Source organism: Pygocentrus nattereri, chromosome 11 (assembly GCF_015220715.1).
Source record: "Pygocentrus nattereri isolate fPygNat1 chromosome 11, fPygNat1.pri, whole genome shotgun sequence".
Lineage (NCBI taxonomy): Eukaryota > Metazoa > Chordata > Actinopteri > Characiformes > Serrasalmidae > Pygocentrus > Pygocentrus nattereri.
Genome location: NC_051221.1, coordinates 27575540 through 27598830, shown reverse-complemented (window position 1 = coordinate 27598830; position 23291 = coordinate 27575540). Strand labels below are relative to the sequence as shown.

Sequence of the window (23291 nt, the reverse complement as noted above, 5' to 3'; positions counted from 1 at the left end):
AGTCCTTTCCAAAGTGAGATGCTGCTAATTCATTACCACTTCCTGCCACTTCACCTGCCTGCTGTCTCCTCTGGCCTAGGCCGCTAATGAGAGATGACAGGGCGATGGGGTGTGGAAAGGGTCGAATGTGTTCATTAGGGAGACGATGACAGTTGCAGAGAGGAGGAAAGAGCAAGGGACAGAGGGAGCATTCTCTCTCTCTTTCTCCAGACTTGTCTGGACATGAGTGTGGTAGCACGGCAGAGCCACTGGCCTCCATCATCAGAGGGGAACAGCTGGCCTTTCCATTTTCTCACCTAAACCATGACCTCTTTCACTCTGCCCTGACAGCTGCCTCAGCACCTTCACTCTGTGAAATTTATTATTTTTTTGATTTTCGCTTGTGTATTGGGCTCGGCCATTAACAAGACCACATTGATTCATCAGTGGCTTGTTTTATACTGTAACAAACCCATTTCTCTAATCTTTTTATGAGAATTTCAATGGTTTAATGCATTTACAGTAGTTCTTACAGACTGCTAAAGGTTATTGTCATTAGCAAAAACTATAATTCAAATGAAACCTAGCAACATAAGTCATTTTCTTCAAAATTCTATTTTGTTTTGTTTTACTTTTCATATTTTAAATGTATGATGGATGGTTTAGAAATGAATCCCTTCTACGTCTTTCACTGTGTCTTTAAGGCAAGCTTGCAACCAAGTATAGCCCACTGTTGAGCTAATTTAGCTCAATTTAGTCCAGTTTGGCATGCCTTTGAGATTCAAGTTTGAATCATATCAGTATAATGTTCAGTTTCTGGCTTAAACTCATCTGCACTTGTTGTGAATGATGGCAAAAGGGCATGGAGCAGGAATAATGCTAACTGCATTACACTGGTACTGGTATGGACACAAACTGTCTTTGTGGTATACAAACATGGCAAACCGCCTCAAAGCTTTAAATGACAATAATGAGAAGTGTACGAGTGGCGATGTCTAAGCATCACAAGTATTAAGAATATTGGTGCATATTCTCATAATGACTCGTAATGGGTAGAATCACGGTTTACAGCATGATACTAAAAACTAAAATGAAAACTGAAACTAAATCAAAGTAAAACTAACATGCTTTCTGGAAAAAAGAAAAAAAACAAAACTTAACTTCAAAACTAGCTGAAACTTAATGTAAATAAAAAAATACAAATAGAACAACAAAAAAATAAAAACGATAAAAAAACAAAAATATGAACACAAAACTATGAAAATTGATTAAAAAAAAAAGTCAGTTAAAAAAGTCTAAAAGTTCCATCCTCTGCACCATAACATCAATACTATTTTAGACTTTATAGGTCTGTTTCCCAGATGAGGACTAAGCCTACTCCTGGACTACACTGCACACAGCAAGGAAAATGTAGTCCAAAATGATGCTTAATCTATGTCCAGGAAACTCATCCTATAGTGTCAGGAAAATGTACTGTGCAGTGACAGTTTAGTACCTTTTTTCTGAGAGTATCTTATTTTATCCTTTGCAACTTTATAATGATGCAAATAAAATGATGATATTATTAAGATTATTCCATTTGAAATTTACAAAATTGACAATACCTTAGTTTTATTACAAAAAAATGAAAATGACATTGGTCAATATTACCAGTTATTGGGATTTTTGATTGCTTATAATGCTCTACTCTGCATATCCACAAGCAGATACATACAATATTATTAATCTATGCTGATGTTTCACTTCAGCATTATTTTTATATATGTATTTTTATCATTAATTCCCAAAGATTTATATACTGCTTGAGTTTGCATTAGACACATTGTCTTTTATTTGTCAGTCTCTCATACTGTTTGCCTCTCTGTCTTTTCAATGTTCACAGTGTCTCAGTCTGTCCGCTGCTGTCACTCTTGAGTCTCTACAGTCTAATTCTGTCCCCCTTAAGGTCCCTCACCACAAACACTCGCCTCAACCGTTTCTGTCTTTCAGTCTGTCAGCCTGTCTCCATCCGTAAGCATTTCTCACTGCATCCCTCCCCCTGTGCCTGTCACTTATCCTCTCCTCAGACCTCCCCATCTCCTCCACCCCTCTGTTTGGCACTCACTCACATACTCCTGCACTTATCTGGCATTTTGCTCAGTCATGCCTTTCACAGGCTCCATGCTACAATTTCTTCATTTTGTTTTCTTTCGCTCACTATACAAGGAGCTGATGGAACAGGAAGTTAAGACAGAGAAAGGAAAAAGAAAGGAAGAATGAACCATCAGAATGGACAGCACTGCAGTGGGTAAAAATTGTGAACTTTTATTCATGAGAATCTTCACATCACAAATGCCAATCAAGTTAATATGAACAGACTGATGTAAGGGTCAGTCAAATAACAGACCATAATAATGTCTATCATATTGTCACTACAAATTAGTCACTAAAGAGGTCAGTCGCAGACCATAGACTGAGCTTTTCAATAAAAGCAAACTCTGCAATCAATAATTCAACAGCTAAATGTAAAAAACACACACCGCAGGGACATAGTCAGCCTTAGTTCCTCAAAAAGTGGACCTTGTACAGCCTGATAAACCTAACAAAAATATACTACAGATACTTTGGCTAGCCATAGTGAACATTAATCATCTGTTGTAATCCGTGAATAGAACTACTACATTCAGTCAGACATTCAAATCCTGACTAAATGAGTAACAGTCAAACTTAAGGAAAACAAAGAAAGCAATACAATACTGGAACAAAGGTTACTCACAAAGGGAATTAAAAGGTTTCTGGATTAAACATTGCTATGCAATCAAATGTGCAACTGTATATTTCACAGATATTGTAAGTGTTAACTCACCTAAATTCACTGTGCTGAAAGTATCCAAAACCGAATAGAAATCTTCTACAATATTTTTCATCAACAACAGGGCTGCAGATGGTGCTTTATGGGTGTTAATTTCAGGCCCTGGGAGTAATATTATTTTAGACAGTGCCAGTGTACTTAATCTGTTTGATGCAGTTGATGTGATGAAGCCAGTGAGCTGACCACCTGTGAACAGCTCATAAAATGAAAAGAACAAGAAAACTACAGTTGAAATAGGCCCACCTTCTTCATTTGAAGAAGAACTGGTCTACATTATGAAAATCAGGTAAACACTTTCTTAGTTTTTTATTTGTTGTTTTCTATGACTCATGCACCAACATCTGTTCCACATGTCTGCTGGTACATAAATAACACTACTTCACCAAAGACTATATAGATACTTTCTCCATCTGGATTATGTTGCCTTTGTAATTGTTGTATTTGCTGCATGGCATTTAAAAAATAATAATAAACACCACTTGAAACAACAACAAAAATATTACAGATCAAGAGCGTTTAAAATGTTAAAAATGACTCATTTATTGAACTTGTAAGTCCATGTATAGTTCCTACCTGTATTTCATTTGAGAATGCCAGTATTGCCTACCAGGGCTGTTGTTTTGAGGTATACTGCCACTCACAATCACAGATCTCACATTTAAGGATCCTCCAGAGATTCTCATTAGGACTGAGGTCAGAGAATGATGGTGAATGATGATCATGTTTTTTTGTTTTTTTTTTAAATGTATACAACAGAGGAGTCGGTGTTTGTTTTGGCAGGTGGTGCATTATCCTGCATTACATTGTTATTTCAATGTATGGCCCAAAATGGTTGGTTAAGACCTCCACATATCTTGCAGAGGTCATTTAAAAACCCTAAAGGGACCTACCATCTCACTTCTCAATAATCCAGTGCAAAGTCACTGACGTTGCAGTGCTGCTGGAACAGGGTGGCCAATCATCAACGACCCATAACTCAATCCATCTGGATGGTGTAGTGTCCAGATCATGTATTTCTGAGCCCACTGCAAACATTTCTTTTTGTGAGCTTTAGTTAGGAGTGGGCAAAATACAGCTTTACGCACAGCTGCCAGCCTATGGAAGATCTTGCATCAAGAGAGTCCAGAAATACCTGTTTGCTGCTCAATAGTAAAAAAATCTTTTTTCTCCTCACATCACATGAAAACTGAGATTTGTAAAATGTAAATAGGTTTCCTTTTAATCAAGCTCTCCTGGCAAACTATTTAACAAAACTGTTAAAGACTGATATCTAAAAAGATATGAAGAACAAGCCCTACCACCACGGGTATGGCCCTTCACATAAAAAAGGGCATCACAAACGCAGACAGAGACACAGATAGAGTTTATCTCCAGTTTGAAAACAACTGTTTTTCACTTATTTTCCTTTCACTTTCCCTTACGGTATGCAACACGATTACATTATACATAATCCCCAGCAATATTTCCTATATTAATGACCATTTTGACCTGAAATGAAGGGTGGTCTTTTGCCCAGTACTGTAGTTCCATAGATCAATAGACTGATAGACAAATGGAGAGACAGATAGACAGATAATGTAAAAAAAAGTAGCTGTACATTCAATGCCAAAATTTTATACAGGACATGAGATGCTCCAGAAATAACTCCTCTGTGACAGACACGTCTCCTCCTTTTTTCCTGTCTTTCTACTTCCTAATGCTCTTGTTCTCTCTCTTAGTCATCTAGATTCATCCTTTTATTTTCCCAAGCAGTCCCTGCCAATCACATTTCCACGGTACCCACATCAGAGCGGTCCTGAGTAAATGTACTGTAGAGCTGCATGGCACTTTAAATTCTTCTCTCAATCTTGAGGAGAACCTAGCTCTTGTCTGCTTGCCTGTCACAGTCTGCTTTCTCTTTCCATCCTTTTATCAACTCCTGAATACGCTGGGAAAATGTCAAAGGGGACACAGCCATGACCTATCAATGGATCCACTGAGACCAAAATATGAAGCTGAAGTGACAGCCAGCTGAAACTCAAACCAGCTTTGATAACTATGATGTGTGTCCACCTCAGTCGATCACAGTAGAGTTTGAAATATTTGTCTGAATCTTTCTGAATTTGTCTGAAAATAATGTGGGGTTTGACTAGGGTTAGACTCAACGATAATTCATGTTTTAATGTTGTTTATTGAGGATGTGTCACTATCATACAAGCTAACTTAACAAGAGGCATTCATTAAGAGTTTTATTTGGTCTGCATTTAGTAGTTGTCGGGTTCAGGTTGAGTTTGGATGGAATTCAGTTAGCTCAGGTCAGATATTGTGCATTGAGCTCAGTTTGGTTTGCAAATTTCAGGTTTGATTAAACTTTAAACCAGTAATTTAAAGGATTCATGTCAGTTGAAGAAACCATGTGGCTCTCAGTGCAGTATTTTCAGCTTAGCCTGCTTTTCTGGCATCAATGTCTGTTTGCTCCTCATGCTGACATACAATAATAGACTCCAACATCACATCTATAGTCAACTCTTTACATATATACACACGCTCGCACACACACACGCACATACACACATACACACACACACACACACACACACACACACACACACACACACACACACACACACACATATATATATATATATATATATATATATATATATATATATATATATATATATATATATATATATATACACACACACACACACACACACACACACACACACACACACACACACACACACATATATTTTCCACCTACTAGTCTCTGGATACCCACTTGCCCCTATTAGTGTGTCTGCTACTCAACTAACTGCACTAATCTGCTAGCAGCAATTGTGAAAAAGGAGAGCTACCCACAGACCTCCTGCCAGCTCTCTTTCACTATAGCTTTCCCCAGGGAGGGCTTGTGGCAGGTGACACAAGGGCTTGCTGATTTCCCCAACAGCCCCTGACCTTTATGGAACATCTTTAAAGAGGCCAGTGATTGGATAAAACCACCTGAGCTCAGGTAATTAAGGTAAAGGGCATGAGACTCAAAGGCATGCAAACACACTCATCAGCATAGTGGAAAACATCACAAGTCATGGTTTATTCAGAGGCCACAAAATTATCTCAAAAGCTCATATAAGAAATTGGATGAAACTAACCTAACTGTCACCAACTGCTGCTCACTTCAGTATTTCTAAATCCTAGTGTTCTGACTAGGTTGTGCTCCATGCAGAAAGCTGTAAAAAAAATGATTTAATGATTTAAATCTGCCTTCCAATTACCTTTAACAGTTCAGTGGTTTCATATAAAGTGCTTTTGTATTCTTGATGGCTACTGTTGTACTTTTTACTGCTATCAAATGTCATTAAACATTTTTAAAGATGACCACAGAAATGACAACTTGCATAACCCCATAGCAAGCTCCATGATCACTTTAAAAATAGATGTGGTTTGAAGTAACTGCATGATTTAAGTACACAAATTGCATCATGCTGTTGGTACACATCATTCACTACTGAGTAATGTTGCCTTTAAAAGGCTAGTCCAGTCCATCTCTTGCTCAAATTTAAGGATGCACCAATCACAAATTGTTATAGCCGTATCAAGTTTCTTTCAAGCTAAACTGGTCAATTCTGTTAAATGGCTAATTGGCTGACTGTAGGTTAAATAAACACATTAAAGACACCAGCACATTTGCAGTTCTCTGAATTAGGTGAAGTTGCAGTACAAATCACATAAATCACATAATTTTCTTTTTAATGAGCCAAACTGGCATTTTGATTTCCTCAACAAAAAAGCAAGTTGTTTTAAAAAAAAAAAAAAATTAAACAAATAAAGAGCTAAATCAAGCCAACTATTTAGCTCAATGAGTCATGCATACAACATTTTGGTATAGATGCAGCCACAGCATTCAAATACATCACAAAAGCGCTTACCTGCCTCACATTATTTTCATTATAAAATTGCACCACAGATCCACCAAAACAGAAAAATAAACTGGCCAATTATAGACTGTATGTTTAGAGGAAAAAATGACCAATTCCAATCTTAGTCGATTCCATTATGGATGTCTAATTAAAATTCTCTACAGCTCAATTATAGATGAGAAACCACAGAGTCAAGCATGTGTTCTACAGCAGGAGTCTTCTTCAGGTACACTGATGTAATGCGTATTTCAGAGATATCAAAATTAACTACAATATTAAGTGGAACCTACACTGGGTTGGCAGTTTATTTGATTCTCTTGTGCCACTGGCCATTTTATCAGAAAGAGTTATTTTTTTTTGTAGGTCTACAAGAATAGCCCTTCTGCCGCTGTGGCCCCTTTGTCACACTCCACCCCATGCATCAGTGGAACGGGACCACCACAGGACTAGCCTGATGAGATATTATACATTATTTGATTGGTGGAACATTCTCAACACAGTAGTGACTTTACACAAAATCCTAGTGGCACACTGGTGTGTGCTGCGCTGGTAAGAGCATGAAAGGTGCAACAGCGTTCCTGTAAGAGTAAGTGTAATGGCCACTTTAGACCATCGTGTAGGAGTACAGTTAGAGGCAGTGACTACAGGACTTAACTAGGGCTGGGAAATAGAAGGTTACTGCTATTGTGATAACTTACATTATAATACAACACAATATGCTGTACAGAAAGGCGCATCATTAGTCTTAATTAACTGTAAAATACTGAATGAAAATCTTTGTATTTAAAGTTTTTGATTGCATTTTCAAATGTGGCACTATTTCTTCTTTTTTTGTCAGGTCCAACTGAGCAGATATCAGAAAAACAGTATCATGACATATCATGTATCCTGAAAATGTCAAAGTATTGCAATATTAGATTTTCTTGCATGTTGTCCACTCCCACCCCCCCGCCCTTTGGATTAGAGAACTTAAAGGACTGACAGAGAATCACTGGCAGTTGTTCTATCACAATGACACTTGCCTTCTCAGAAAGTTCTCAACCTCAGCCAATGACACAAAGTGTACTCAAAGCATATGTAAATAGATGATAAAATAAATAATATAAAGATGTAAATCTTAGTCATAAACATGATCCTGTCAAATATAGAGTGTATCCATTATAATATGCTCTGGAACCATAAAAAAACAAGTACACCTGCAATCACAAACCATTCTCAGACCAGTCACGCTTTTTGGTAGACCCTTTAGTGCTCTAAGTAAACTAAAAAACTCACCTGACAGGCATTGTAGAGCAGCTGGTGCTCAAACTTCTTGATGCCTAGGATCTGCTGGAACATCTCGTAGAGCTGCTCTTTACTGAGGATGAGCTCAGACACTGCACTGAAGGGCATACGACCCTGAGGCCGTCGCTGATCTTCCTCTCCCTTGAAGATGGCATCATATTTGGTGATCCAGGAGCTCAGTACAGTCTCTTTGCTCAGGCCATCAATCTCAGGTAGGCTGCGCACGCGACGCTCAATGTTCTTCTTAAAGACCTCACGAAAATCACTGGCTGAGCAGCCTCCACTCTGCACCATGCGGGCCACACGCTCACTCTTCAGGAAGCCCTGTAATAAAGGAACAGAAGCATTTAGAAATGCTGGTCTATGCATGCATAATAGACCTATCTATGCTCCACACATGCATTCTTTCGTAGAAACTGTTGCAAGGGTGGGACAAGCTTAACAGAACATTTCCACTCAGAAAATCCTATTCAAACAAATGTGAAACTGTAGTGCAACTGCACATGACTGTAGCCCTAATAGTTCAGAGAAGCTCACCACTGTGCGTGCCACTGGATCTTCTAAGAGGATGTAGTGCCACAAGAACCACTATGCCAATACTTTTGCACTGGAAAAAAATGTTTCCACCTAGCCAGAGTGTAAAAAGTTGTTTTGCCATATTTATTTAATTCCTGTTCTTTTAATTCCAGGTTTTGTATGCACATTTTTAAAAGTCACAAAGGGAGGGCAGTGGTTATTGTGTTATTAATTCCAAACAATATTTATTCTGTACGTTTACAAACAATCACACTTTAGGATAGGTTGGATGTTGTTGGTTTGTTTTCGTTGCATCATCGAGCTGATGTTAACATGATTGCAAAGTCATTGTTTCCAATAAACTTAGTTTCAACTGCCTACTAGCCTAATAATGATTTTATTGATTGATTTTACACTGGAATTTGTGAGTTAAGCAGAATTTGGTCAACGGCCTTCTGTTTTCTGAATCTGAAGCTGCATCTCTAGCATTTCCCTTTTACTCCTTTTTTGGAACCCCTAGTTCTTACTCAGGGGAATCATTTACAATGCTTGAATGGCTCTATATGATATCAGATGCTAGAAAGAAGATGTTTGGGTGTGAAAGATTATGCCACTGACAGATGGAGGAACCTACAGAAAAGCAAGTGAAACATTCTGTCATTTCGGTTTATGTATTTCTTCTGGTAATAGTGGTGTCTTGGGCATACATGAGCTGGTGAAGCATAAAGGCAGCAGCAGATGGAGACGATTCGCAGCTCCTTACTGCAAGTAATGGAGCGTAATAAAGTCACTTTAGCTGCCTTGCCTCAAAAAGGAAAGAAACATGTTTATGATGAAACCACCATATTCATGACACACGGGGAAAGCATGGTGTGCAACAGGAGATAAACTGGCAGTCCACAGTAATCCCACTCAGACTGCACTGTACAGCTAAACCTTAAATTCCATCATAAGAATCTGAAATGCACATACAAGTCAATGAAATTTGGAAATGTAAAAGCCCAGGAAGTTAAACAAAACAGCTAATAGTAACTGCTCAAAAGGCCCAGTGTGGGCCCAGTAAACAGAAGAGAACCACTGAAAGATTCTAAACATAAACTAGCAGGGTGTGGGTGTAGTTCAGGGCTAAACTGAAACAAATGTGTAAATAAATAAAAACAGCCAATATGATGGTTGCGGAGGTATCCCACTCATTTTCTGCAGATAAAAGCGTGCTTTTTAGCCCTGAACCTTTGACAGCATGTCTGAGCGAGTGAATGAGTAAGTAGCCTAAATATTTCACTCTCCTGCAGGGAGAGTTAATCACTTCCTCCCTCCCTGTTGAGGTGACTAGGGTAATAGCACGCATTGGAGGCCTGTGTTGAGAAAAGAGAACAAGAATTCTTTTTTGTATAACATGTGCTCTCCAGTTGTTGTGCTCTCTGAAATGCAACTTCTGTCTTGCATTTTATCTTCACTTGTTACTATAAACTTCACCACTATACTACGCTGCTCTCATTTATAAACATAAACCAAACATATTTTACTCCTACTTCATCATTTATTTATAACATCTCCAAGAATAGGAATCTGTTCAAGAGATTGTTTTCCACCCCTTCAATCACTGTTGTCATAGTTGCATAAGTCATAAGGAACAATGAAGTTCATATGTATTTAGAATACAGAGTTCTTGTACTATAGCAAGAAACTGGGGTGGCAACAAGGGACAGATTCAAGAAGGCTACTGCACATACAATACTGTGCAAAAGTCATTGACCACCAATTGTTTATTTAATTTGGAGTCAAAATGGCCTGTACAAGTCATTTATTTTTCATTGAGAAAAGCACAAAACATTTAACAGGAATTTAAACAAACATAAATATTAAATAATATAAAGATGTTCAGTATTTAGTGTGTCAACTCTCTGTCTTTATTACAGCTCCCATTCTTTTCAGGAGATTCACTTTCAGTTTCTCAAATAAATCTGCAGGGATATTTTCCCATACCACCAAAGTTCAGTCTTAGAGGTTAGTTGCCATTTTCTGCTTCTCACAATCCAAGTAATCCAAACACATACAGTGATGTTGAGGTCTGGAGTGCTCTGGGGTGGTCAGAGTAAATTTTCTTTTTATTTTTTGGTCTGCATCCTTTTCTCAGTAACAGCTTCTTAGCAGCTACACATCCTTTCAGACTAATAGTGTTGAGTTGTCTTCTCACAGTGGAATGACGAACAGAAACACTGAAACACAGAATAGAAACAAGTATTTTTTTCAGATCTGAAGTAAGAGCAAAGCTCGATTTTCTACTCTCTCTCAAAAATGAAAACTTTGGGCTCTGTTTATCTGGTGGTGACCTTGCACAACGTTTAGGAAAAATGAATAATTTACAGTGTGTGTAGTGAGTGAAATAGTGCTTGTGTGAGTGTCCGCTGTTAAGAGTTTGATGTTAAAATCCTGATATGAACTGTATTGCTCTTGTAATGTATCTTTAATGCCCCAAGTGAGCCTTGATAGGCTTGTTTTATAAAGCCTGCTTGTATTTCTTACTACATACAATTGTGAGTCATGAAGTATCTCTCTGACGCAGCTAATTCAGGAAGCAGTGAGTTTGACATGTCAAAACTATAACACAGAGCCTAACACAGACATCCTACAGGAGTCATCAAACCCTTGTAAATCTACCTTAACTGACATGCTACAAAGAAATACTTTTTGCAAAAAAACACAGCTCCTGGCCAATCATCTGCTTCTGTTGGTGTGCATGAGCACAACTGGGTTATGAGCATGAGGACAATGTTTTCATAACTTTATGACAAAGTTTTCATAAGCTCAGGGCTGCTTATAAAAATGTAGTTGAAGGTTCAGGTTATTTAACCAGTTGGAGTAATGTAATTAAGCAATTAAAATAAAACTAAAAAAGACTTCAGAGGTGTGCGTTTGAAATGATCAACTTTGTATTCATAAATCATCATTGGATAAATGACCTTCAAACACCCACACTACAGTTTAAAAATTATTTCACTTTGGCTCATGTCAGTCATTTTTAACAGACTTCATTTTCACAGGGAACAATAAGCATAAAATACACCTGAAAGTGTCCATAGTGCAAGAAATTCTCCATTTATACAGCTACAATATTTTAAGGTTCCACCAGTGCTGTTAGTTGCCTGCAGAAACACTTATAGCAGTAAGGTACGGAGTTAGAAGAGCAGTCAGGATAATAGTACTGTCATACATATGTCACAGCCTTCAGAGAATAGTCCTGTTCTTCAGGACTGCACGATTATGACAATCATTTGATAATAACTGGAGTTGGTACATTATAGTACATGTCCACATTGAACACCTAGAATTCTCAGGTTGCATGAACACCTGCAATTCTGAAACTTGTCACAGTGCTCAAAAACAAAGAACCGGAATACAGACAGACTGGTCAGTTCATTTAGAACATTTTCAAGTATTTTCTTCAACCATTTGATGAAAAGTTTTTTTAAAAGTTTTTTCCTCACAAAAATGTGCATTTGTGGTTTGGTGATCAAACTACTAAAGAGAGAGCATCAATTGTAATGACTTAATATTGAATGAAATGCAGATTTGTCTTTTACTTTCCAAGGTTGAAAGACAGTAGGCAGGCAATCTGCTTGTTATCTCAATTGGCACAACAGGAAGGCACTGAAAAACTGGTTTAGAAATGATAGTGTTATTGTGTAGTGATTCAATTTATAATGACCTATTTATATTCTTCACCTTAAAAGGTCGTAATTTAATATATGTAAACTCTACAAATGTTTTAAAGTAGGTGAACTACGACAACACTGCAATTTCTTTTACTTTTTGGATCTGCCCACTATTTCTGCCAATCAACACAATGCTCACCTGCAGAATTGACAGCGTTCATTTTAAGTTTGCCAGCATTACCAAGCATCGTCATGGCTTTAGTTTCTAAAGATAAAGTAGGCTGTTTATTAAGAGTACTGCCTTTCTTCATTATTTAGATTAGATAAATTAGGGCACTATGCTAACGTTACTTGAGAGGAGACCCAATTACTTGCTACAGTCTACATCTTAGTCTCATTAAGTTATTCAATCACTCTCCAAATATTTCTTAGTACAACAGCTGAATTAGGCCAGAATGAACATAAAACTCCCGTATCTTGTTTATTCAGGCAGGCTGCAAAGTTACAATCCAGCTTGGTATTCAGTTCATACTGATTTGCTGCTTGACAATAGTCAATGGCATCTTTGCTGTCCTATTTTTCTTTGCAATGACAGGTAATGAGGGAAATATTGCTTGTACAGCAGCATTTAAATGGAATTGAAAATTTAAATAAGAAGCCAGCTTCAGCATCATCTACTTAGCTTTATTTTGATACAACTGACTAGCACTACACATATCTCTGTGAAGGTGGTTCATCCAGAGCATTACCTGCTCTCTCACTGATCTACCTAATGTATCTACTTGACTTGTTATGCAAAGTCAAACATTCAAACAGCTCACCTGTTTACAAACATTGCATTTATATACAGTAGCTGTACAGGAGGAACATCACTAATACTTAATTCAACTGAATTTCATATCTTCTCATTTAACAAAGGGGCTTTCAGTGTTGATTCTTGTTTTAGCATGTTTCTTGTCACAGAATGTTCTATGTATGATCACATTCTACACTTTTTCAAGGTTATTCGTACTAGCGATGAAAAATGAATCAATTAATGCACCTTTAAAGTATGCACACAGAGCAAAAGCATGAATGAAGTGCTGCATGACCCTTCTCACGCTGCCCCACATTGTTCTTTCCCTCTTTTCACCCCCACTGATGTTTTAATCACATTGTTAAAGCTCTTCAATATTGTTTTCAGTGTTGACCATTTTTTAAAAGTTCAGTAAATAATTGTTCTACTCTATAGGCTCTAGCATCCCCCAACCCCACTGAGTAGGATAAGCAGCTTAGATAATGTGCATATATGTATGTGTGCGTGTGTGTGCGTGCGTGTATTCAAAATGTCATGTTTAATTTGAATTAATTCAGCACTGAAAGCCAACAGGTCATGCACACTGCTACACCACTTCTGAATAACTGCTTTTCTCAATGCTCATTACAGGTTTGAAGCCTCCCTTTTTTTTTTAAGATGAAATGCTTAATTGCAAAATCATGCTTTGGTGTATGCTTGATAAAATATGATTTCCAAATCATAGTTTGTGGAGGAGCAGAAGTAAAAGAATCAAATTTGACAGGAGAACATAGGGGATTGATTTTTTTTTTGTGTGTACATCTGCCATTATGGAGCAGCAGGTCAGTATTCCTGGGCCAAAACACATACATGACCGAAAAGCACAGAATTGGCAATCTGACAACAGCGATATACACTATATTTCCAAAAGTATTCACTCAACCATCCAAATCATTGAATGTAAGTGTTCCAGTCACTTCCATGGCCACAGGTGTATAAAAACCAAGCACCTGGGCCTGCAGACTGCTTCTACAAACATTTGTGAAAGAATGGGTCACTCTCAGGAGCTCAGTGAATTCCAGCATGGTACTGTGATAGGATGCCACCTCTGCACCTCTCCAGCTGTGAAATTTCCTCGCTACTAAATATTCCACAGTCAACTGGTATTATGACAAAGTGGAAGCGAGTGGGAACGACAGCAACTCAGCCACAAAGTGGTAGGCCATGTAAAATGACAGAGCAGGGTCAGCAGATGCTGAGACGCATATTGAGGTCGGCAACTTTCAGCAGAGTCAGTTGCTATACACCTCCAAACTTCACGTGGCCTTCAGATTAGCTCTAGAACAGCATAGAGAGCTTCATGGAATGAGTTTTCATGTCCGAGCAGCTGCATCCAAGCATCACCAGGCACAATGCAAAGCATTGAATGCAGTGGTGTAAAGCACCACTGTACTCTGGAGCAGTGGAGACGTGTTCTTTGGAGTGACAAATTACACTTCTCTGTGTGGCAATCCAATGGATGAGTCTGGGTTTGGCGGTTGCCAGGAGAATGGGACTTGTCTGATTGCACTGTGCCAAGTTTGAAGTTTGGCTTTGGATTATGGTGTTGGGTTGTTTTTCAGGAGATGGGCTCAGCCCCTTAGTTCCAGTGAAAGGAACTGAATGCTTCAGCAGACCAAGAGATTTTAGACAATTCCATGCTCCCAACTTTGTAGGAACAGTTCAGGAACGGCCCCTTCCTGTTCCAACATGACTGCACACCAGTGCACAAAGCAAGGTCCATAAAGACATGGATGAGTGAGTTTGGTGTGGAAGAACTTGACTGGCCTGCACAGAGTCCTGACCTCAACTCAACAGATCACCTTTGGGATGAACTGGAGTGGAGACGGTGAGCCAGGCCTTCTCGTCCAACATAAGTGTCTGATCTCACAAATGCACTTCTGGAAGAATGGTCAGAAATTCCCATAAACACAATCCTAACCCTTGTGGAAAGCCTTCCCAGAAGAGTTGAACCTTTTATAGCCGCAATGGGTAGGCCGACAACATATTAAACCCTATGGATTAAGAATGGGATCTCCCTTAATTTCATATGTGAGTGAAGGCATATAAGCAAATCATTTAAAATAAACTTTAGGAGTTAAGTGTGTCCAGGTCCATAGAACATAATCAGCTCCTTGTATTTGAGGTAATCAGCTTTGCTTTTTTCTAAATACAGACACAAAACACCATTTTAACTACAAGCACTTTTTTTGCATACACATGTAACACTGTCCACTTCCCTTTCAATGTATAAACATATCAGCCCACTATACTGAAGCCTATCATACTTAGATTTCAAAAAGTAACGTCACAGTGGGATGACCTGCCATTTCCAGTGAAAGGCTGGTGCGTAACGTCTCCATTTTGAGCCAGTACAAATGTCAGCCATTATTACTAATGAATTGGCCACCAGCGGATTTCCTTTCTCCCTGCTGCTCGGCTTAATTGGTGGTTTAAAATCTCATTCAATTATTTATAACCAACAAAGTGCATAGCAGCGTTTATTCCTGAGTTATGAGATTAATAAGATAGAGAGCCATTCACAGTCTTTGATTGCGTATTAAAGCGAATATCAGCAGATCTGGCTCCAGACAGCAAAACTGAAGTGATCTGACAGGCCTGACTGGAGAAAGAAGCCTTGTGACACAGTGTGACAGTGAGAAACAGCAAATCTGATTCATGCAGCAGAACAGGTTAATAAAACACCATCATGAATAGATAAGATTTCTTGTGAGGTCAGATTTCTCAGATTTTTTTGTGAGCTAAGACATATGACAGAAACGGTGAGGAACAGTAATTGGTACTTTAAGGTTCTTAACGTATTGACACAAGTGTTGAATTCTGAACTCCCAGCTTGTGTAATCTCCATAGAAAAGCATTGCCAATAGAATGAGATGCTCAGGAGCAGCCACATTTGCACCATGACCAATACCAAATACTGGCTAGAAAGGTATAAAGCCCCCAGCATTTGACTGTGGAGCAGCAGAACTGCTCTCAGGACTTTGGAGGGAAGGCTACAGTGACCAGACATATATCTGTGTTAATGACATAGCCACAGAAACTAAAAGACCCTAAGCATCAACTCAAATAAAACCAAATAAAATTCTAATTCAACACCGAGAAAATCATGAAACCTTTTGGACATTCAGTGTATATGTGTGTGACAGTAATGCACCAGTATTCCTGTTTTTTAGTAGGATTAATGATGCACCAGTTTGCATAATGATGCATAAGTTTATTAGTTTTTTTTTAAGTTCTAGTTTCTGGATGACCAGCACAACAGTGAGTTGTGAGTGTTCACTTTAGATTTAAAACCAAGGCAATGATTAGAATTGTTAGTAAACTCACAGTATAAAGCATTTTGTTATGCTTTCAGCTTAGTTAACAGAAAAACATATGTTGTTCCTTTTGGCCTACCACATGCTTAAACTGGCTTAGAGGGAAGTGTAAATGTTTGGTAACATTAAGCTCTATGTAAAAAAAACATTTTGATGTAGTAATGTATAAACCTGAACTTAGTAATCATTTATGTTATAACTAGCCTATGTTTGAACTTATGTACAACTAGTGCAGCTGGGTCCTGGCGCTTTAATATGTGTCAGTACACTGTACTATTAACCCCTTATCTGTAACAGATAACAAAACAACAAAAACACCACAATGTGGTCAGTGTATATAAGATATCGATCCATTGCCCTTTGATGACAAACTGTTGAGGCTCTGCTGTGTTTCTATGCTGGTATCACACAGCATCTCTGAACAGTGCCCAGTGCTAAGCATCCTTCACATAATGATGGTCAACACAGTCGCTATCCATTATATGACAGCTCATGAATAAAACAGACCTTTTTTCCAGAATGGAACTGAATGGAACATTAAAACGTTAAATCTCTACCCCTCTTTCTTTCCTTCTCTTCTTGGCCGATCGTGGCAATCAATTTCATGAGATGACGCATCCAAGGTAATATAAACTGGATGCACCTTAGGGTGGTTCCTGGCATTAAATACATTTATTTTTTGTTACTTTCATTTTAAGATTTTAACACATCAGAAATTTTGTTTCACTGCAATACTGCCTGTAAACTAAAGATTGCTGCCCGGTATCTGAGCTGCTGCAGAAACCTAGGGCACACTGCTTTTATAGTGCTGTTTTCTTGCATGTTCCCAACCATTCATTCTAGCTATTTCCCCTTATCAGGTTTTCCTAGAACTGCCGCAGGCCCAGGCGCTAACCTGGCACAGCGATTACATTTGAATAGAAATCACTGCTTCTCTTCTAGCCCACACTTCAACAGTTTTATGTGGCAAAGCAGTTGTGAGAAAATTTGTGAACTTTATTTACTGAAATTATCTGGATTTCTGTATGAATAGCTCCTAAAATGTGGCCTGATCTTCAACTAAATCAAAACATGCACAAATAAATAAATATATTATATGTTATACACACATACATATTTAACAAACAGCAGGCATAACTATATCATATGTTTATTTAACACATGATTTAAACCACAATTCAAAAACTTTGTAATTCTGCATTTTTCTCTGATATCAGTTCAATGCAAACACTTGACATCATTTGGTGATAAACAAATTCATAGCATGGCAAATAGTTGTGTTAACTGTGATACCACTAATATTTTTGGAATGGTTTGTTTAAGTGGCCTATTTCAAGCCCTGCCAAAATATTTCAATGAGGCTGAAGTGAGGACAGGGTTAGTAAAAAGTATTGGGAATATGTACTCGGAATACAGAAATTAGTATCTGAAAGTATCTGTATTCAGTCCAAGTGACATTTTAAAAGTAATAAAAAAAAATGTAAAAATTAATCAGTATTCAGAATACAGGGACTTTTCATTTTGCAAAAATATTTTTCACAATAATCTTCAAGAAAAACACCATCAATGCATGTTTATGAACTATTTTTGAATCAGCACCTGGCATGTAGCAAACATGTTTGTTAGATGAACTCTAAAGAGGGCTTCAATTAAAGGCTTCTATAAAAACACAGAGGTCCTACTAAAGCCTGAGTAGACTGATAAATCATTGTGATAAGCAAGTTATTAATTTCAGTCTTACTGAGCTCTTTTGAGGGATGATCTAATTAATAATCTCCTTAGTAATGGACAGGTTTGCGAGTGATAAGTTTAGCATCAGTATTACACTGAACTCTGGAGTATTGTGAGACGATCAGTGGACTAAATCAGGCATTGACACAAAAAACAATAGAGAAGTTTTTCCAATATGCATTCCAAAGATGTTTCATAAACGTATTGCAAATTTATTCTGAATACATTACTTTTTCATGTATTGTAACAGAATGTTACTGAATAGATTAAGGACAGTGTATTCTGTATTCAAACATCACTATTTTCTGAAAGTCCCCTTTTTTAAGGGGGGGGACCGGAGGGTGTGTTCCAACTACAGGGGTATCACACTCCTCAGCCTCTCTGGTAAGGTCTATGCAGGGGTACTGGAGAAGAGAGTCCGGCTTATAGTTGAACCTCGGATCCAGGAGGAGCAGTGCGTGTTCCGCCCTGGTTGTGGAACACTGGACCAATCTTCACCCTCTCCAGGATTCTGGAGGGTTCATGGGAGTTTGCCCAACCAGTCCACATGTGCTTTGTGGATCTGGAAAAGGCATTCGACTGTGTTCCCTGGGGTATTCTGTGAGAGGTGCTTCGGGAGTATGGGGTACATGGCTCTTTGCTATGAGCCATTTAGGCCCTGTACAAACAAAGCAGGAGTTTGGTTCGCATAGCCGGCAGTAAGTCAGACTCATTCTTAGTGAGAGTTGGACTCTGCCAGGGCTGCCCTTTGTCACCGATTCTATTCATAAGTTTTATGGATAGAATTTCTAGGCGCAGTCAGGGATGGAGGGTGTCCGGTTTGGTGACCTCAGGGTCACATCGCTGCTGTTTGCAGATGATGTGGTCCTATTGGGGACATCAGGCCGCAAACTTCAGCTTTCATTGGATTGGTTTGCAGCTGAGTGTGAAGCGGCTGGGATGAGAATCAGTACCTCTAAATCCGAGACCATGGTTCTCAGGCGGAAAAGGGTGGAGAGCCCTCTCTGGGTCGGGGATAGGCTCTTGCCTCAAGTGGAGGAGTTCAAGTATCTCGGGGTCTTGTTCACGAGTGATGGTACAAGGGAGCGGGAGATTGACAGGCGGATTGGTGCTGGGTCAGCAGTGATGCGGGCTCTTTACCGGTCTGTTGTGGTAAAGAAAGAGCTGAGCCTCCGCAGGGTGTTTGGACTCTCCCTTAGAGATAGGGTGAGAAGTCCGGTCATCCGGGAGGGACTCAGAGTAGAGCCGCTGCTCCTTCACGTCGAGAGGAGCCAGCTGAGGTGGTTCGGGCATCTGGTAAGGATGCCTCCTGGACGCCTCCCTCAGGAGGTGTCACGGGCAAGTCCACCTGGGAGGAGACCCACGCTGGCGTGACTATATCGCCCAGTTGGCCTGGGAGCGCCTCAGAATCCCCCTTGGAGAGCTAGTGGAAGTGGCTAGGGAAAGGGAGGTCTGGACCTCATTGCTTATGATGCTGCCCCCGCGACCCAAACCCCGGAGAAGCGGAAGTGGATGGATGGATGGATGGATGGATGGATGGATGGATGGATGGATGGATGGATGGATGGATGGATGGATGGATGGATGGATGGATGGATGGATGGATGGATATTTTCTAGTATTTTGCCCAACCTTGATTGAGATCTGATTTAATCTTTCTGAACTGTTATTTCTTCTAAACTGTTATTCCACTCTGATGTCGATTTACTCCTGTTGTTTTTCATCATGTTGCATGATCTCTTTTGAGTTTCAAGCCAATCACAGAAAGTTCTTGTTCAGCACTTTTATGGTGGACTCATGAATGCAGATATACTATATCTAAAAAGGCTAAAAGTATGTGGACACCCAAATGTCCCATCCATATGTGCCAGCTGAACATCTCAGTCCAAAACCATTGTCAATAATGTGAAGTTCTGTAACAGTCTTCACTATTCTGGGAAGGCTTTTTGAACTTGGCTAAGGGGATTCGCTTTCATTCAGCCACAAGAACATTAGTGAGGTCAAGCACTGATGTTGAACAATAAGGCCGTCAGCATTCCACTTCATCCCGAATTAATTTGAAAGGTTTTGTGGTCAGGGCTCTAAGCAAACTGTTTCTTGATGGACCCTGCTTTAAGCGGAGGCAGAGTCAGAACACATTTTTTCTGTGATATTGTCTGCTACAGCACTACGATTTCCCTTACAAATTTTGAAAAACAGCCCTGGACCATTATTCCTCCTCCACCAAACTTTACAACTGGCACTATGCATTCAGGCAGGAATCTGCCTGACCCAGATTTATCTGTGAGACTGTCAGATGGTGATTCATAACTCCAGTGCTTTAGCCAAAGGTTGTTATCGCAAAGGCTCATTTTAGCCATGTGTGAGTCTATCTGGCCAAGAAATGTTGCTTATAGAGGTAGCTTGGAACTAAGTAGTGAATGTTCCAAGGGTGGCATTCCATGACATGCCTTGCTGAGCTCTTTAGTAAGACCCATACTACTGCCAATGTTTGTCTACGGGGAAACGTAATTAGAAGGGTATACATACACTCTCAGGAAAATGTAATAAATTGTCACTGGGAAGGATATGTTTTCAGTACCTTCAGTTAGTAAACATACATGTACAATATTCCACTGCAATTACTTTTTAAATTGCATTTGATCCATACACATTGTCTTGCCATTTTATTATTTTATTATTCTGTTTTAAAATGTTATTTTATGAAAAACGGTACAAATATGTACCTATCCCTTAGGATCACTTAATTTTAAAGGTACACAACTGGTCCTTAAGACCATTATTGTAATTTTGAGGATACATTTCCAAAAACAAAATGTAGCTTTGTGTCTTTTAGCAACTTTTTCCTGGGGCCCTCTGAAAACTTACTGAATCATTTCATACTGTATTAGTGTGAAGAGCAGGAAATCAAAAATTGTATTACAAGCCAAAAATGGCATTCAACACATATGTATATTAATGGCAGGGCAGGTCAAACCCACTTTTGTAAATGACTGGACAGACAGAGTCCTAGTACTCTTTTCAATAGGTCATGACCAGAGAGGTTCATATCCTTTTTTCCAATCAATGGCCTTGATTGAGCCCTTCAATAAAGACTCATGAACTTCTTTCTTATGAATATTATTTTTTCAGATATTCCACAGAAATACATTCGGCCAAACCTCTAAACATTCAGGTTTTCACATGCTGATAATGTGAACACCAGTGTCTATTCAGTGTCATTCAGACACAGCAACAGCAGTGAAATAAATGAAAAACCAATGGAAACCTATTACACAGAAGAATACACAAGACTCTTTGAGACTTTCATAGAAGAAACACAGGGTTATAAGATAGCTTTGGAAAGCTGCTTTGAAACTTGGTTCAGTCTCATGGAGGAACACGCCTCAAGGCTCTTTTTTTCCTGCTATACTGTGCTCAGAACAAACTCTCACAAATCAAGGCAAACCCCAGTTGATATGTACAACAAGATGATGAAGGGGCAGAAAAAATGTATATAGAACAACAAGCACATGAAACCTGTCAAAACTCTGAAGAAAACTGAGGCAGTTTTACCACATTGAGACTTGAGACTTGTCCCATGTGGAAGCCCAGACGTTATGTATAATAAATGAGTTACTGAGAGAGGCCTAGATTGGTGCCTTGTCGTGGCGGAAGGGCTTGTGTGATCTAGGGATCTTCAGAGCTAAGTCGTTGGGAGCAAAATGCTCCTGGTAGGGTCTCCCAGGGCGAACAGGTCTGGAGTGAAGACCCAAAGTAACACAATCCAAAAACCCACCATGAAAAACAGGCACAGAAAATCGTGTACCCTGCCTGGGAGATGGTCACCAGGACCTACCTCTGGAGCCAGGCCTGGGGGTAGTGTCCCCCGGTGAGCGTGGTGGACGGGCAGCCCATGTAACCTGGCTGGACTCAGCCCGAAGAGGCAACGTGGGGAGACCATGTGGGCTCACCACCCGCAAGGTCCAGCATGGAGGAACGGTGCAGTGCTGCACAGGCAGTGGGAGATTGCAGGGGGGCCTTGGTGGCCAAGGGGGTGGGAGCCGGAGCTTGTGCGTGAGGTTGAGAGGTACCAACAAGGGGACATGGAGTCAAAATGGACCCTGTTCAAAACCTCTGTGTGGAAGCTGCCAGGCATAACTGTGGCCAAAAGCTTGTGGGTGCCTGTTGGGGTGGTAACCCAAGAACCCCCTGATGGACACCAGAGGTGAGGGAGGCCGTCAAGCTGAAAAAAAAGAGGCCTTTAGGGACTGGATGGCCCAAAGGACTCCAGACTCAGCAGATAGGTACCAACAGGCGAGAAAGGTGGCAGCCACAATGGTGGCAGAGGCCAAATCCAGGAGGAGTTTGGTGAAGCCATGGAAAAAGACTTTCAGTCGGCTTCAAGGAGGTTCTGGACAACTGTCCAGCAACTTAGGAGCAGTCGAAGTGGCTGCGCCCAAGCTGTATTTGGCAGTGGTGGAGAAATTCTGACTTCAAATGAGGATATTGTCAGTTGGTGGAAGGAGCGCTTTGAAGAACTCCTTAATCCAGAAGACGTGCCTCCCTCACGGGAGTCAGGGCCGGAGGCCTTTGGTGTGTCAAGCTCCATTTCCCTGGTGGAGGTCACTGAGGTAGTTGGTTCTTCAGTGGCAAGGCACCAGGGGTGGAGGAGATTCGCCCGGAAATGCTTAAAGCTCTGGATATTGTGGGGCTGTCATGGCTGACATGCCTCTGCAATACTGCATGGACCTCAGGAACAGTACCCTTGGACAGGCAGACTGGGGTGATGGCCCCCATTTTTAAAAAAGGGGACTGGAGGGTGTGTGCCTACTAACGGGGTATCACACTGCTCAGCCTCCCTGGGAAAGTCTATGCCAAGGTGCTGGAAAAGAGACCCCGACTGATAGCTGAACCTCAGATTGAGGAGGAACAATGGGGATTTCGTCCCGGCTGTGGACCAATGGACCAGCTTTTCACCCTCTCACGAGTTGTTGAGGGGGCATGGGAGTCTACATGTGTTTTGTGGATTTGGAGAAGGCTTACGACCGTGTTCCCCGAGATATCTTGTGGGAGTCCGGGAGTGTGGGGTACTGGGGCTACGACTCCGGGCTATTCGATCTCTGTACTCCAAGAGTGAGAGCCATGTTCGTATACTCAGTATTAAGTCGGACCCTTCCAGTGTTAGCGTTGGGCTCCAGCAGGGTTATGCCCTGTCTCCACTCCAGTTTGTGATATTTA

General features: G+C 40.0%; 1 protein-coding gene across 14 annotated transcripts in view; it reads right to left on the bottom strand.

Annotated features, from left to right (window-relative positions):
• Nucleotides 1-23291, bottom strand: part of cadps2 (Ca++-dependent secretion activator 2) — a 134809-nt gene that overhangs the window by 76327 nt on the left and 35191 nt on the right. For all 14 annotated transcript variants that reach the window (XM_017713616.2, XM_037542671.1, XM_037542674.1 and 11 more), the window contains exon 3: nucleotides 8008-8340. In XM_017713616.2, coding sequence (XP_017569105.1) covers nucleotides 8008-8340 — 333 coding nt within the window. The remainder of the gene's footprint in view (nucleotides 1-8007; nucleotides 8341-23291) is intronic.